The 17211-nt window shown below is 43.0% G+C and overlaps 1 protein-coding gene across 1 annotated transcript; it reads left to right on the forward strand.

Moving 5' to 3' along the window:
- The first annotated feature begins 5262 nt into the window (after positions 1 to 5262).
- LOC118428920 (zinc finger protein 726-like) lies at positions 5263 to 16392 on the forward strand. The gene is made up of 9 exons (XM_035839215.1): positions 5263 to 5829; positions 11108 to 11193; positions 11442 to 11668; positions 12094 to 12251; positions 12407 to 12854; positions 13333 to 13502; positions 14191 to 14356; positions 14815 to 14910; positions 15424 to 16392. Exons 1-9 carry the CDS (start codon positions 5635 to 5637, stop codon positions 15597 to 15599), a joined length of 1722 nt encoding a protein of 573 aa, XP_035695108.1. The 5' UTR covers positions 5263 to 5634; the 3' UTR covers positions 15600 to 16392.
- The last annotated feature ends 819 nt before the right edge of the window (positions 16393 to 17211 follow it).

Genomic DNA, 17211 nt, shown 5'->3' on the forward strand with positions numbered 1-17211 from the left:
ACCATGGCCGCCTGTCACGACCGGGTGCTAACGTGTGCCGTACTGGCTGGAGTATCATGGCTGCGCCCCAAGTCTGCGGCGCAACACGCACCGCTTGTGGAAGATAACGGTCTCTCTCTCTCAAAACGTCTTGAGACGTCTTGGCGGGACGGCAGACACAGAGATGGAGCACAGACGCCACCAAACCTGAAACGTCTTCAAAGATGCTTTCACTTTCTTATATTCTGTGCCATGAGAAAAGAAACAATGCGTCCCAAAATTTGGGTACTTCACTGATAGTAGAAAAATGTTTGTTATCTTCCTCCACTTGCGATGTCCACACTTGTGCGTATATTTAGGTCAGTATTGACATTATTTTGGCTTAGGTAAAGTTTGAGGCCGACAAAAATAAGTCTTTTTTTTCGGTTAGATAGGTAGGCTGCAGAATGCTGGGTCAACATAAGAAATAACTTCTCCACACAATCTTTACCTAGGCGAAAAATTCTCAATATGCGTCAGATTTGAACTTGAATAAACGCTCTCATCTCAGCAAAGAAAATAAATGGTCACCTGTTAGAGCTACCGACTTTGACACTATTGCGCCTTATACTACCTAGGATGTTTAATCCTCCTTGGTGCTACATACCACTTTTTATGGTCTCAATGAAAGAGAACCGAGCCAAAAAATAAACGGCTGCACGGACGCGTGTTTTCAGCGGTGAGAAAATCCCTTTTAGCCAACGGAACTGATCTCAAAAGTTAGATTGGTGAAAGCTTGATTGTAACTGAAGAAATTAGCAGGTAAAGTTTTGCAGCCGCGCTCTAGGTCGGAGGTACACAGTCGTGGGTTCTGAGTGGTGCGGTTGTACACTAGGAGCGAAAAAGTGCCTATTGTGGGGATTGACTAATCGTAGTTTGTAATTGCTATAAAAAAAGTTCCTACGTATAGTTTACGTTGGCAATTTTTTTCCCACGATATAGGGTAAATGTGCTCGACATAGAATGAAAAATCTGCTGAAATTTTACGTAGCTTCATTATGAACGCGCCCATTTAAACCACGAATTATAACATAGAAGTCTATGGGAAGAAGAAACTCATCAATGAGACCTTATAGAGTCCCTAAAATGCTGTATACGGCGTCTCAATTGTCTGGAAAATGTCTTGTAGAATTTTGTAAAAATCCTATATCGCCTATATAAGTTTCAAAACCGCTCATACACGCAGCACTCACAAATTGATAGTCTCCAAGCAGAGGTACGACTACGGCTTGTTTTTCATGAAACAGGTGCGCAAATATGGAACAATAAGAAAACCCTACAAAATAGAGAGCTCGACAAAAACACATAAAACATAACGTCAAACATAAGCTGGAGTCTAACCTCTGCTTGGAGAATATCAAATCGAAAGAGTAGCGAAAAGTCGTGGTGTGCACATGTACTTTGACGACCTATGTGTTATATGATGATTTACCCGTACGGTGTAGAGATTTGAGTCTCTTGTGACACTGTTTTGAATGAGGCCAAATGTTTGTTAATGCACAATTTCTTTATCCTTACGACAGACAAGAGATAGAGTAACTTGAACATAACATAGACATAATAGAACTGCATTTGTACATTTGTATTTTGTTGTCCATTCAATTTTGTTTCCTTCCAAAATCTTTTATCCTTATCCAATTTGGTTCGATCAAGTACATGTATAAGTCAGTACTTAGTATGATACCAAGTCCACCCTTTGAACATTGCTACGTTTGTTATTCCATTGTTCCGAATCTATGATTCCAAATGGCCTCCAGTGAGTAGGCCTTCCTACGGGGGCATATGCATTGATCATAGAATCAATATCGGCTAAAAGGGAAAGGATATATGACAACTTGAAGTTCCGCTACAGCACCGTAAAAAGTTGCTAGGTGGCCCAAAATCTAACCGTTTTGAGGTTTTTTCAAGACCTATATACATACCAAAGATCAAGACAATCCATTTAGTCATTTTTTAGTTATCGTGGTCACAGACACACAGCTACACAAACACACACACACGAACGCTGCCGAAAACACAACCCTCTTGACGAAGATAATAATTGTGCAAGTGAAAAGTCTGTCCGCCGGCAAATGTTATCCCTAAGCCTGTAAATGCAGAAATGTTTGCGGTGGTTTTATGTTGGGTTTTTTTGCGGCGACCACTTCACCGCGAATTTAAAACCACTGCGAACATCTTTCAGTATAGTATGAGACTGCAGTCTATGAAGCTAACGAGAACTTAAAACCATCGAGAACACTCCATTTTCCCGCTACCGCGAAAGTTATGCGCGATCTACACACAGTTTTTCCCGATATCGGCGAGCCTACTGCCTCTCGCCGACAGCTTTAATGCGAACTTAAATGCATCCAGTAACCAACGTATAGTATAGTCTGGTCGGGACTACATGTATTAAAGCCAAGAGCACCCAAAACCTTAACACTGAAATGTACATGTGGTTCCCGTCCAACAGAAAATATTGTGTGTGTACGTCAGAATGTTTTTGTTGCGCACCAAACTCTCTGAGCTCGATCGTAGCTGAGTTCAAGAGGTAAAGAGTCAGGGACGGGGCAAAGCGAAGTCATGTAAGCTGCCAGCTCCGTTCTTGTTGCCGCGATGTAAGATCGCTGGAAGGTGTTGATGTTCTCGGGACTAGTACATGATCCAGACTGTGTTGTTGTCAGACGACGTGTGGCTCGCCGACTCACAGACCTTAATAGGTTCTCTCCAGGTAGACGTGTCAGTTGGATAAAAAAGAGAAGAATTTGGCCAAATAGGGACAAATAAGTTACTATGGGTTTACATCCAGTTAGCCGAAGAGTTCACTCCTAGGCCAATCAACGCCTACTTGACTTTTATTCCTAACTTGGCCAAATTCCCCTATTCCTATTCGGCCAGGCAAGAGTCTGGTAGCGACTATAGCGGGCGTACCGAACCGAAATCGGATTTTTGTGACCAACCTTCATTCTTCGGCTGCGGACTGCGGACTGACTTTAATATGATGTAAGATGCCAAAAGAATGATTTATAAGACAACAAAGCACTTACTGGTAAAACAAACTCGCTCTTTACTTGTTATCGTCGAAACTCATCTGTGTTGGTAGTAATCATATACTGAGTAGTACAATGCCTAAACCTTCTTCCAACACAAAGGTATTCACGGATCAAATTTTCAATCAACGACCACTGTCGCCTTCTTCAGGATCAATACTGATGACCAATCACTTCAGAACGTTAACTTGCGAGAGATACTTGTTGTCTGATCTGTCAAATTTTCGGCCACAGTCCGCAGCCGAAAGAGTTTTTCTTACCGCGTGCCCGGTCACGAAAAAAATGCCAACTTGCTATCAATACTTGCGAACGTACACATGTTTTTGCACCAGATAAAGTCGTTATTTATGAATTCTAAACCTCCGGAAATCACGCATATGGGGGTATGTGAGCACAGCCCAGTCGGTCAGTTAAAATAATGTGGTGCTTGTCATATCAATCTTCCTGGCGAATCAACAAGTCGTGACAAGAAATATCATAATGGGAATGAAGCCAGTCTTATAGCCAGACTTTCCTAGACTCAAAGAAAACTTCATATGTCACTGGGAAAATTATTAGGGGGTGCAGGGATCGTACAATTCGGGGGGGGGAGGGGGGAGGGATTGAGAAATTGGCCAGGGGAGTCAGTCCACGTTTTAATAGGTCCCCCCCCCCCCCCGACCAACTACGCTGATAGCAAAACTCCCCTTGCAAATAATTCTCCCTGTAATCATAATGTCCAGGGTAGTCCGTCTGGTAGAGACTAGTATGTCAAATAGACGGATAACTTACTAGAGGGGTTAGCTAGTCAGAGGAGTAGTACTGTACAGCTTGCGACTTATGGAGGGGCAAACCTTGTTCGAAAACCTTTCCGTTAACGGACTCTTCTTGTCAATCATTGCCAATTTTTGCCGAATGTTACGATCCATACCGCCGTAGAAAAGCATGGTGGACGCCAAGACTTGTTAGCGGTACTATGTACTCGAATGGACAATAAAAAACCCTCAAAATTACAATGTTAACAAAAACAATAACACCATCACCTGTCTATCGACACCATGAATGAGATGATAACAAAACAATGGTCGGCTTGTTTTCTAATGTTTAGCCGAGAAGCGAACATGGAACCAGCTAGTACAGTCACCGTTCATGTTTAGTTATAAACACAAAATGATGATAGCAAATATTGCACCGAATCAAAAACACGAAAATATCATCTAAAATCAGAGATATGATATACAATATAAAATCACAAGTCGGCAACAAGGAAAGAAACGCGGACACGTCTTGAACTAATGTTTCCCCTAAAACACATTGTTGTCATTCGTCAAATACATTTGTTACAGTCGTCAAAGATGCAAATACATTGTTAAAGATGTAAATACGTCTGCGGTGTTTATTTTTGTGTAGCTGCCAATCTGTGCGTTTATCCCTTTTGGCATGAATATGCAAGAATATTATTTATAGTTTCATACAGAAAATATGTGTCTCTTGCATGTTTAAATATATGATGATCGGTCTGAAGGAAATGTGTCATTTACACTCTAAAGAGTTAAGAAAAATGTTAGAAAACTACGCTCTAAACGCTTTCATTTTTCATCGATGTGATCAAATAGTTCTGTTCAGAAAATATGTAGCTCTTGTATGTATAAATATGTAATGATCTGTCTTAAGTAAATGTATCGTTTACACTAAAGAGTTGAGAAAATGTTAGAAAAACACAGTTCTAAACGCTTTCTTTTTTCTTACGATGTGATTACTAGTAGATAGTTTTGTACGGCAAAATATGTGGCTCTTGTATGAATGAATAATCATATATAATGATCTGTCTGAAGAAAATGTGTGATTTACACCAAGGAGATGTAACGTCCTTGTTTACACTAAAAGAGTTGAGAAAAATGTTAGAAAAACAACGTTCATTTTTCTGACGATGTGATCAAATGGCCCGATGTCGGCGGCTATATCGCATACAGACGGGGTCTTGATTGCTCGCGATGGTCGCCATTATCTTCGCAAGTGTAAAACACACAGGTGAATTAATACATGTGCTGAGTGCGCCGGACCGGGCGCCTTTGAAGGCTGATTAGAAAACAATGGTACAAAATTAACCGTCGTGTGCTTTGATGGAAACTTGTTGCTTGCGCGTTGCTTTTATGTAATTAGCGGGAACCGTGATTGAAAAGGTTGTGAAACTCCCGCTTTCGGTACAGTACTCGCTTCAACTTTGCCTGGTGCGTCTCGTATTTAGGGACTTCTTCATCCAAACGTCTTTCAATTCGTTCCAGTTTATTTCTCAGTATACGGCTGCGCCATAGTAGTACGTTTTAACATTTTAGTCGGAAGATACCACGGTCGGCAGTCCACAAGAGGTTACATTTACATATGTAGATTGTTCGTAAACAAGCTAGTGCATTACCCCAGCGTGGAGTCCCTGCATGTGCTAATGCCAGGACTCAGATTATGCACGTCACTCTGCGCAGCTTAGGAGCCCGGCACTTGTAAATCGGCAACACTGCTGTGAGGAAGGTAGTGACCTCTCTGTTGTAGTAGAGTCAGCGAGGAACATTTTCTGAGACAGACACACGCGAGCGAGGATTGATCCAGAGATATGGAGAGCTGTATTCTGATACCTCCCGAGTTCGCCGTTGGACCGTCTCACGTCGGAGACCAGACGAACTTCCTTGAGATGAGTATAAGCGTGTGGTCTGCGCGGACGCTACGGCCGGGAGCGGTCTTCCTCCCCGACCAGGGCAGGGTCGTACTCGACAGACTGGAAGTCTACACGTACCTCAAGAAAGACGACGTAAGTTGTACCCTTTTTGATTTACTCTTATTAGATCAAATTCCGGTACATTGTAGATGTTTGGCAACGAAGTCTGTATGTCGGTATTGGACTAAATGGCGAACGTGTACCTTGGTTTGATGTATGGCGAAGTTTATGGTCAAGTAGAGGCGTCATGCGGATACAGACATCTAAAATAATACAATGATTTGTATAGAAATTCCCTTTCACCCAGTCGTAAATGTTTCTATAAGAAAAAAATTTATGCTTGTCCGTCCTTTGGCCTAATTTCTCGGTCAGGGTACATCCTGATTTTTGTTTGTCGCACTATTCATGGCTTTGCATCTGATGCGATATTATGAAAGACCTTCATAATTCGCAATGTTCTCACAAGCTATCTAAAGTATAGGTCATGGTAACAAAACAGAATTATGAATTACAGTATGTATATACTATCTTACTACATCCACGGCGACTAACGTATATCAATATATACCAGTTCAATTATTTTGTATTTGCCTAACTTGTTTCTACTGTCCGCGAGTAAATAGTTTATGCATAGTATTTAATTCATTTTGTACTAAACGATTTCCTCTGAATTCCTACACGAGGTAACATGGAGTGATTTTTAAAGAACGTAACGTTATTCTGCCAAGAACTGGAGAAGTTTTAATAATTTTGAAACGAAATTTTCTGCCTTTCATATTCTGCTGTTAACCGTGCTTTTTCGCAAATAGAGGCAGTGGAGTCAAAATAATCATGAATATCGCGCATATGTTCTCCATTTGGTTTCATGAATTTTATGTGCTAATAAATTAACGGTGTCATCCTAGAAACGTTCTACATATACATATTCATATCTATGTTGATACAGTTGCAGATATCGCTACTTTTCGTCGAGATGTTTAATAGCGCCTGAAACTACTGTCATAGAATACAACACATCGAGAAATTTGACTGATTTCGCTTTCAAATATTATTTTGAAATTCAAAGAGTCCTTCGATAAACTTTTACAAGACAGGCTTTATTGAAACTATTGAAAGAAACTCGGGTAGTTGAGGTCGCCCGAAGTCGCGAAGTGGTAACTCATATAGCACGTAATAATGCATAAGTCGCACTGCCTTGTGTGAAGAGCGGCCAGTTCGGGCAAAGGGACAAAGTTCGCCCTGATTTTTACATAAGAATCGTCCGAAACTTCTCGCTAGGGTTACAACAAATACCAGATATTCCTGATGATGTCAGGATGTGCAGATTGCGTAGAAATAGTTCTCACTAGAATCTCAGTCTTCAAGCAGAGTTCGTCGACTCTTCTTGCGCCCCTTTTCGCGAACAACAAAATGGACAGGGAAAAGTCAGAAGATACACACAAATCGTCCCATGCAACCTCTGCTTGGAGAGAACAAAAATAAGACATTTACCTACCATGTGAAGATGAACTTTTTCCAATTGGTAGTATTGAAAATATTAATCTTGTTGTAAGGGTAGATGGTATAAATCCTTGAATATGGGGTTACCATTTTGAGTCTCTTTCACAAACCAAGGATGTTTCAAAGCCCTCTAGATCCCACCGCCAAAGTCCACTACCAAAGTCTTTACGTTCATGGCCTTGTAGATTAGTTTAGCTAAGGGAAAAACCTACTAGCATCATATGGAGTTTTACGTATTCATGAAAAATTATGAGTAAAAATATAATCTGTAGAAACTCTCCATTGCGTTCAAATTATAATCACGCCACGCAACTTGAAAAACATCGTTATAGAGGTCTTCTCAAAATTCTCCCGAACAGATATCTGAAGTGTACCTCAGGATTACTTATTCTACATATAATGCTCTTTAAATCACCATTTATATACATGTGGTGGCACTTATGGCATTCGGTGGAATTATGAGATGTTAACTTGTATTGAAGAAAATAATGGCCACGCGTGTTTGAATAGAGAACGTTATCGTTCTAGCGGCTTGTGTTTTATAGAAGACTCCCGGGGCAAATTACTACCACTTAAAACAACATAAACAATGTCCGGACGATTATTAGGTAATCAGCCACAACTAGTTCCAGATTTGGAACATAAAAAAGGCACCAGAAACTCTGAGAAACGACCCTGAGTTGCTCTGGAGATGAATTTGGTGAAAAGAGAACAAAAGTTCCCAGACAACGACAGGACTACATGGGGTGGGCAAGGAGCTTAAAATCAAATTTGCGTGTGGATGAAGTTCATGAGCACGAACATCAAATTTAATTTTAACCTCCTTGGGGTGGGTTTGTTTACAAAGTTTTATTTTGAAACACCGCACGGCCGTCGCATAGTAAAATCTGTGTACTTTCCTTTTCTCCAGTCCAGATATAAATAACGTTTGAAAAATGAAGTTATTCTTCATTTCAGCACAGAGCGTTGGTAGACTGCGTTTTATTCAAAGCATTTTATTCTGTACGGTACTGTCGGAGTGTCCTCTAGAAGCAAGAGAAACGCATTCGAAAATTGCCAAATACAGAAGTGTTGCCTGAATGTCAGTTGCCTTAATATTCATATTCAGTTTTCGTATATTTTCTTAAATATAACGAACTATATGACGAACTATTAAATATGTGGAGTGCGATAAATTTTTTCCGTCCATGTACTTCTACTACACCTTTTGTTAGACTTAGAGGCCTGTGTATACAAGATCATTCATATGGCATACATGTATGCAAAATTCTAGGGTAATTCTCTGGTTTATTTTCAGAATACAGTTATATGTAGCGATAATAAAGGCCTTAACATTGGCGGGATTATGTAAATAGTGAAAATACGAAAAGTTGAATTCCTGAAAGTCACCAATAATAAAAACACGATAACCAGCCTTCTACTATTACTATTAGAAATGCGGGGTACTTTCCTTAGATAAAACACATGAAAACCAATGTATGTACTTTAATTCTGGGGACTTCCAAGAATCACAGTGCTTCCAAATCGTGGTTATTTTGTTTGCATTTTCCCAAATTCGGAGATGTTGACTTTCCAGAAAGGTGGAAGAAAAACCGGCCAGTACCAAAGATTGGCAAACAACACGTACTGCACTAAATAAACTGACCTAATAGTACAACCCGTAGAGTTGCCGGGCAGTGCGGCCAGCTGTTTCCACTGTTTGTCCTTATTTACAGTGAATAATAACGTGATAATAAAGCCGTCTATCCCGGAAGTTTATTCATGACCGATCCTCAACCCCCCTCCGCTTCAGACCCAAATTAGTACCGCTCTTGTCGTGGGAAACTTTCTAACGAGGAAAAAAAACTACAAAACAAAACTTCATCAAGCTCCTTGTTTTAACTCAGAATCTGGATGATTCTTGAGATATACTCAAAAGATAAGTTCATATACAATTTCCCAAACGTTCCTTTGCTAGTCTCATCTAGTGCTACACTACAGTACATTTCGTTTTGTGTGACGTCACAAAAGTGAGAACAGCTGAGGCGGGCTGTCGCCATGGAAACCAGATGATTGACACACGGTTGTCCAGATCTACCATGATAATATTGGTCAGGATGGGATAATTTCATCATGGCCATGTAATAGCCTACATGTCGGGACTGGGACTGTACGGTCATGTGTGGCTCATGTTCATCCACACGCACACAATTCAATTTCTACTCCCTGATCCGTCCTATCGACCTGTCAATCAAACGTCTTGATATACACATTCCCCACGCGCCACTGTCGGAGCGGCCGCATCCCGGCTTCCAGGACAGTCTGATGAAGACATGGCTCACATTGCATTGCTTGAATCTTTTATCTGGTAACGTTATTGTAGCAGCGCTGTTCTATAATACAAGCTGACTCACGGTGACATATTTCCAATCATGTTCTTCTTCATCATAGTAGATAGACGTGCGTTACAGGAATATACGGCAGGTAGAGCGTGTTACAGGAAAGTACGACAGGTAGAGCACGAATGTAGGGCAGGTAGAGCACATTACAGGAATGCACGGCAGATAGAGCGTGTTACAGGAATGTACTCAGGTAGGTAGTGTTACAGCAATGTACGACTGGTGGATCGTTTTACAAGAATGTACGGCAGGTAAAGTGTGTTTACAGGAATGTAACACAGGTAGATCATGTGATAGGAATGTAGGGCAGGTAGAGCGTGTTACAGAAATGTAAGTGAACAGGTCCTACCGCCGTATTACAGGAATGTACGACAGGTAGCCTGAGCGTACGTGTTTACAGGAATGTACCGCAGGTAGAGCATTTTACAGGAATGTAAGGAAACAGGTAGGCCGTGTTTACAGGAATGTAAGGAAACAGGTAGGCAGTGTTTACAGGAATGCACGGGAACAGGTAGGCCGTGTCAGTACAGGAATGCATCAGCCACACGTCGCGCGCGCGACTCGCCGGCCTTCAGGTGACCCTCCCGCGCCCCGTGAACTCTATGAGACTCGCTGAACTTTTCAACCCTTCCGCCAAATTCCTCTGTCCTAAACGTCGCTAATGACGACAAAGGTTCCCCGTTCTATCAGCTCTCGCTCCTGTGACTTGTTAATTTGTTACCCTGACGCACCCCTCCCTGCCTAGCCAAACGCCAATCACACCCATTTGCTTCGCCTTAGCTCTTGACGGTCTGCGTTTGTCTCTAGAGCAGAGGGGTCGCGCCTCTTGGTGTATAACTCGTCAGGAAACACTTCCACACTCCCCTTTAAATCAAAACAAATGTTTCCACCCCATCGGGACAATATGCAAGCGATTGTGTTTTAACACCCGAGCTATCAGCATTCCAGCCGGCCCTTTATTTACGGCAATTCAGGATGACGCTACCCATGGGCAGACTGTGGCGGGAGGGAACGCCGCTACAAGGCCAAACAACTCCGCCATTTACTGATACAAACCTACCCGATGTACATGAGTAAATGGGCTTCTGACATCACCTATTGAAAACAAGTGACTCACAAAGTCGGTGAAAATAGTGCGTCTTGGGCGCTAGCTTTTGAAGGTAGAGTAGTCTTGAAATCAAGAACTCTCCATGTTCTTTCTGTCACGCGTTGTTGTTTCAGGTATTGTGGTCTATGTCATGGGTTAAAAAAAGGCCCAAAGCCTCTTTAAGACAGTAGGGGCAGTGTTTTGTGTCTTTGGCATTGTATTGGAAGGTGGAGCAAACCGCCTTCCCCAACCGAAGTCACGTACACATTTTTACACCAGGACACAGTGAGTTTGGGTGATCTAGCGACATGTTATGGTACTGCAGAAGAAGTTCTGTTTATTTTTGTTTCTCTTGATCTTGTCCTGAACCTGTGTTTGACGCGTGGCGTTGTTTGTCTTCTTGCAGGTGCGCCACGAGTTCGGTAACTATGACGACATCCAAGTTGTGGACGACAGGAAGGTTCGACACTGTAACTGGGTCCGCTTCCTCAGGTGCGCTTTCTTTCCGTTGATTGGTCAATTTGCTAATTGGTTGATTGATTGACGTGATTGTATCACACTGAAGCTGCATAACGTTTCGTGGCGCCTCTGCCGCCGAGCAAATTGATAGAGAGCGTAGCTCAACTAAGTTTATCGATAAAAAATAATCTTTTTACACTTTTTGTGTTATCTTCTAGTCATACTTTGCATGATATAAGTATAGTACCTTTGCCTTACCTTTTAAACATTGTCTTCCATAGGTCAGCGGATAACGAAGAAGATGTGAGTTTGGTCGGTTACCGCGAGAAGGACAGGGTTTACTTCAAGGTGGTGAAGCTCGTCCCGCCCAACACCGAGCTGCTGGCGGCCTTCCATCGGGACCAGGAGGCGACGGACCCCGCTGCCGAGGCGGCGGAGAGCCAGCGACTGTTCCTGGAGTTCACCGCCCCTCTCTTCGCCGCGCTACAACAGAGGCTAGGCGAGCGAGGTAACGCACACAGAATCCTTATATTCTTACAACGATCGCGGATACAAAAACGTGTTGCTTTTTTTAATCTTTTATACCAAGAAGGTTTTTTACCCTCACTGGGAAGGTTATGTTTTGGGTAGTACTTATATGTTTGAACGTATATTGTTGAAGAGCACTCATAATTCAACAATCTGTATATCGATGTGCGTGAATTAAGGTTTGATGACTCTGTGTATATGGTATCATAAGGCCTGGTCATTTGCTACATAAAATGAGCCGAATAAGATCACCGAGTGAGCGAAGCGAAGTGTGTCACCTCTATTACGTTACGGCGTCATAACCGATATGAAATGGTCGACGTCGTCTGGCTATATGTTGGTGTGCAACACATTTTATCATGATGTGCAAAAAAATTACCATATATTCCATCATCTATCCACCAGGCTCTGATCCTCCCTCCAAGCGGACCAGCCCAGACCTGTCTCCCGGCGCGCGCGCACAGGCGGCCCGCAGCATCACCCTGGTCACCCCGCCGCTGGAGGAGGAGGAGAGACGGGCTCTGAGCGGCGCCACGGGGCATCTCGGACACCAGACAGCACAGGTGGGGAGAAAAAAATCAACGACAGCTTCACATCAAAATAGACGTGCACACTTTCTTCATTTGAATGTACTGAGGAGTTCCTTCATTTGAGTGTAGTTGGAACTTTAAGTTATCTGGATAATCAACTGTTCTTTTTCTGTTTGCCAACTCACTAGATCTCCCATTCTGGGAAGCCGGCTTCTCCACCATTCCGTCCACAGACCGCTCACACTGCACATCCCCCCACCCTCGCCTCACATCCCCTCAACCTCACCACACATCCCCCCACACGCACCGCGCATCCCCCTTCCCACGTCTCACATTCCCCTACCCACACACCACATCCCCCCGCCACCAGACCACATCTCCCTACTCACGCCAAACATCGCCCTACTCACACACCACGTCCCCCCACCCACACACCACATCCCCCCACCCACACACCACATCCCCCGACCCACACGCCACATCCCCCCACCGTCCACACACCACATCCCCCCACCCACACACCACATCCCCCAACCCGGCGGCGGAACGGTGAGAGGACCCTGTTACCGTGTGAGGTGTGCGGCAAGGCGTTCGACAGACCTTCCCTTTTGAGGAGGCACATGCGGACACACACAGGTGAGAGAACCAAATGATACTACCACCTTATAGGTTTAAAGGCACACGGAAAAGCCATTACCCTTCCTTTCTCATTACTAGTGTTACGAACAATAACGTTACATTCGCTTGCTCCTATACTATACTTTATACCCATTTCCACAAAGATCGTGAACTGACAAAACAATGCCAGATCACCTAATGTACTGACGCTCGGTGACGCCGTTCCTTGATTATCATTATGCATTTGACTGGGTCAAAAATTGGTCAGTGTTCACAAACTGAAACAACTATTTGTGTGTGTGTGCGGGGGTTGCTCGAGCGATATAGCAACTTTCTGGTTGGTGTTAGTGGATTGAACCTTACATTGTGGTTTTATGCAGCTTTAAGCTGGTGCTGGTGTTTTACACCTTGGGGTGGATTACTTATTGTGTGAAATAAATAAACACAAACAAAAGGTGCTAACCCTTGCCCGAACCTCCCCCTCCCCCCGCCCCAGGTGAGAAGCCCCACGCGTGTGACGTCTGCGGTAAGGCCTTCAGCACCTCCTCATCCCTCAACACCCACCGGCGGATCCACAGCGGAGAGAAGCCGCACGTGTGCCAGGTGTGCGGCAAGCGCTTCACGGCCTCGTCCAACCTCTATTACCATAGGATGACGCACATGAAGGTACGCCCACTTTTTATCATTCTAACCAATCGTCGGCCACGTAACTCAAGTTGGGTCTCAAGGTCACGCTGTTTCGTGATTGGCTAGTGATTGACTGGCTTAACTTCGGGCTGTTGTTTACTTTGGACTATTGGATAAAATGCACTACCAAATGAGCAATAAGATTAAGCGTATTCTACTGTACTAGAAAATAAGTTGCAAATTTGACATCTGAATGAGGAATATTTGAATTTTGGTGCCAAAATCTTTACAATATGTGCCTTTGAACGTATCAACCGTTGTTTACTTCGTGCGGACATTTTGTTCATTTCCAAAGCATAGACAAAGACATTCAGGTCCAGGGTACTGAACTGATTTCCTTGTTATTGGTATCACTATTCACTAGTGTTTGTTCGGACAGGGTCACGGTAGGGAAATCCCAACTGCTCACCTGGTAGCTGCCTCACAGTTAAGCTACTGGTTAAAATTAGTTGGTTACTCGGAGAGCCAAGTTCAAATCCTGGGAAGGGCATCTGGGTCGAGACTTTTGGACGTAAAATATGAGTCCCGTGTCCGAGGAGGTGCCCCAAGCAAGGGCTAGCCGGCCAGCAATCGCTCCGCGGTCGTGTAAAAATATAAAGGAAACTTGCTGAACTATGTACCACAAGATGGACAACAACGTTAACCAAGCTATTTTTTTTCTACACAGGATAAGCCCCATAAGTGCACGATGTGTTCCAAGTCTTTCCCGACCCCGGGTGACCTGAAGAGTCACATGTACGTACACAACGGCTCCTGGCCCTTCAAGTGTGACGTCTGCAACCGGGGCTTCAGCAAGCTCACCAACCTCAAGAATCACATGGTCTTACATTCCGGTAGGTTCACGTGGAATTTCTATAGCATTTTTAATGCCAGGCAAAATTTGAAAGAGACTTCCTGCCTGTGTTTTTCTATCCAGTAATGACATTGATTGCATGGAAAGGAATATAATCATAATCGAGGTGGAAAGAAATGTATTTCATACATAAATGTATAGAATAAAATATCTAAAATTTCTTTCATAGATCTTTTGTATGACTAGCCTGCCATATTCGCTCACAAACTGCTATTTCAATTCTAGTAGAAATTGTGGGTGTTTGTGTTCGTTTGGGTGTGTGCGGGGGGGGAGAGAGCTTATGTCTGTGTGTGTGTGAGATATTGTGTGTTTGAGAGAGACCATGTGTGACAGAGAACCTGTGTGTGTGTATGAGAGAGAGAGAGAGAGAGAATGTATAGAATGTATGTTTGAGGGGTGAAGTTTGGCATCTCTGATTGTGTTTCATGTTTTTTTCAGGCGAGAAGAAGTATGAGTGTCCCCTCTGTAACAAGCGGTTTGCCCTGCCGTGTAACCTGCGCACCCATCTGAAGACTGTCTGTCACCAGGGACAACGTGAGTATACTTCCATCTCATTCCCTGCTTAGAGTATAAATATCTTGTAGGAAAGTGTTTACATATGTTTTAGAGGTGAGCTGCCCCAATAATGTTATCATTTGTACCAGTGCAGCAAATAAGACATGTTAGATTATCTATATATTATAAGAGCTTGTAAGAAGTCACCAAGATCTACCTCAACCTTCCCACATTGATGGATGAACAGAAAGCCATTGTCTAAATCAAAGAACTCACAAATTATAGAAAAGTTGGTCTTTTCGTCTTCATCTACTCACCCCAAAAAATAATAATCCAGACCCAACTTGAAGCCGACACTAGTATTTGAGTGGTCTCTTGTTGTGATACTGGCAATACCTGTCCATATTCTCGCATGTATATCTCCTACGTTTCTACTTTGTACATGTAATTAGTCTTCGGGCATGAACTTTCTATACTTTGAGATTCAGACTACCTACGTGTGCTGCTACCATTTGGTACAAAGCTGACCATATCTTTAATCACTCCCCACAGTGCCCCAGCAGCCATGTGCGCGTTGCGGCCAGGTCCTGACGCAGGAGGAACTATCGAGGAACCCCAACGGAATGTGTGGGCCCTGCTGCCTGGCTAAGCTCGACCTGGCTACCCGGGACAGGCCCCATCTCCAGCCGGGGTTCTTCCGACCCATGGAGATGAAGGTCGAACACTGACGATACAACCGATTGAAACAGCACAGAGTTTGTACTGAAGAAACCTAAGGCATCATGAAAAACTGAGAGAATGGTCTTCATTATGTTGAAGTAATTCTGGCTAAATGGCAGCTTTCGGAGTGTAGAATTTCTGAGGACAATTTTAATAATGATACCACTGACCAGGGACTTACCGGCATATAAGCAACAGTTTCTGTCTGTGATGTCATCACACAGTAGCATTTGCTGGCAAATATTTCAAAAAGTGCCTTTACAATGATATCATGTCAAGCAGTTTCAAAACGGCCCATACACAAAAGTGTGTTAGATCTGAGGTTAGCCGACACGCTTGAAAACATGTATTGTATCTAAATTTATCTCAAAGTAGCACCATCGCTCCAAGATGCTTGCTTACAATGTGTTAACAACTTCAGTAAATCTGAATAAGATAGTTGTTAAGTTGTACAGTAACTGTTGTATATTGCTTCACTTATCATCAAGCCTACTACGCTGTGCAAATTAATGTGCAATAAGTTAAGTTGCAAATTTACAATGTATTTTAGAGGGTGATCATTCGTCAAACCAAGGACAAAAAGCTCCTTGGTCACAAGTGCACTCAATATTTGCGCAACTACTAGCATCGACTTGGTCGTAATGTTACACAATGTATCATCTACAGCACAAAGAAGTCAGTTTATTATGTCATTCCCCATTCTTATCCATGGAATTGTTGGACTGACTCATGAATCTATATTGTGTAAAACTTTCAAGGACGTCTGGTCACAGATGTGAATTTTAAAAATACAACTGAAAACTAGATTGGCTTTTGTTGTTGTTTTTGTGTCGGCTCAAGTTATATCGTAGTTAATAGTTCTATCTGGCTTGTTAATGAAATTTGGTTTGGTTTATAGATGAAGGTTCGACTTAACACAATATGATTGGTGTAAAATATATAATAATTATCGGGTGTATTTGCAGCCAGTGCCATAGGCAGGTACCCAATGTGTTGAGTAATGAGGCTGATTAACGTGGTCGAGGCACCTCCTCGAGCACGGGACCCCCGTTTTACGTCCCTCCCGGAAGACGATTTCGTGGAAAGCTTCGTGAGGCTACAGCAATCCGGACGTCCTTTATGGCACGCCAAATGGGGTCAAAAGTCGCGCGCAAGAAAAAACAGCGCGAGAGAGATAAAATCGTGCGCGCGGAGGATAAAATCGTGCGCGAGAGAGATAAAACCGTGGAGAGAGAGGAAATATCGTGCGAGAGAGAAAATAAAACCAGAGAGAGAGGAAATATCGTGCGAGAGAGAAAATAAAGTGCGAGAGAGGAAATAAAGTTGACAGGGAGGAAATAAACTGCGAGAGAGGAAATAAAACTATAAAGATAGGAAATAAAGGGGGAGAGATAGGAAATAACGTGCGAGAGAGGAAATAACCCTATAGAGATAGGAAATCCCGTGCGGGAGAGGAAATAAAGGTGGAGGGATAGGAAATACCGTGCGAGAGAGAAAATAAAGGTGGAGATATAGGAAATACCGTGCGGAAGAGAAATTGAACCATAGGGATAAAAAAATATCGTGCGGGAGAGGAAATAAAGATGGAGAGATAGGAAATACCGTGCGGGAGAGGAAATA

This window comes from Branchiostoma floridae, chromosome 1 (genome assembly GCF_000003815.2).
Source record: "Branchiostoma floridae strain S238N-H82 chromosome 1, Bfl_VNyyK, whole genome shotgun sequence".
Classification (NCBI taxonomy): domain Eukaryota; kingdom Metazoa; phylum Chordata; class Leptocardii; order Amphioxiformes; family Branchiostomatidae; genus Branchiostoma; species Branchiostoma floridae.

What these genes read in the sequence shown, in the direction of transcription:
- LOC118428920 (XM_035839215.1), top strand. Translation starts at nt 5,635, where the DNA reads ATGGAGAGCTGTATTCTGATACCTCCCGAGTTCGCCGTTGGACCGTCT. An exon ending in TCGGACACCAGACAGCACAG is followed by an intron (nt 12,252 to 12,406) that starts GTGGGGAGAAAA and finishes CCAACTCACTAG; the next exon opens with ATCTCCCATTCTGGGAAGCC. An exon ending in TCACATGGTCTTACATTCCG is followed by an intron (nt 14,357 to 14,814) that starts GTAGGTTCACGT and finishes TGTTTTTTTCAG; the next exon opens with GCGAGAAGAAGTATGAGTGT.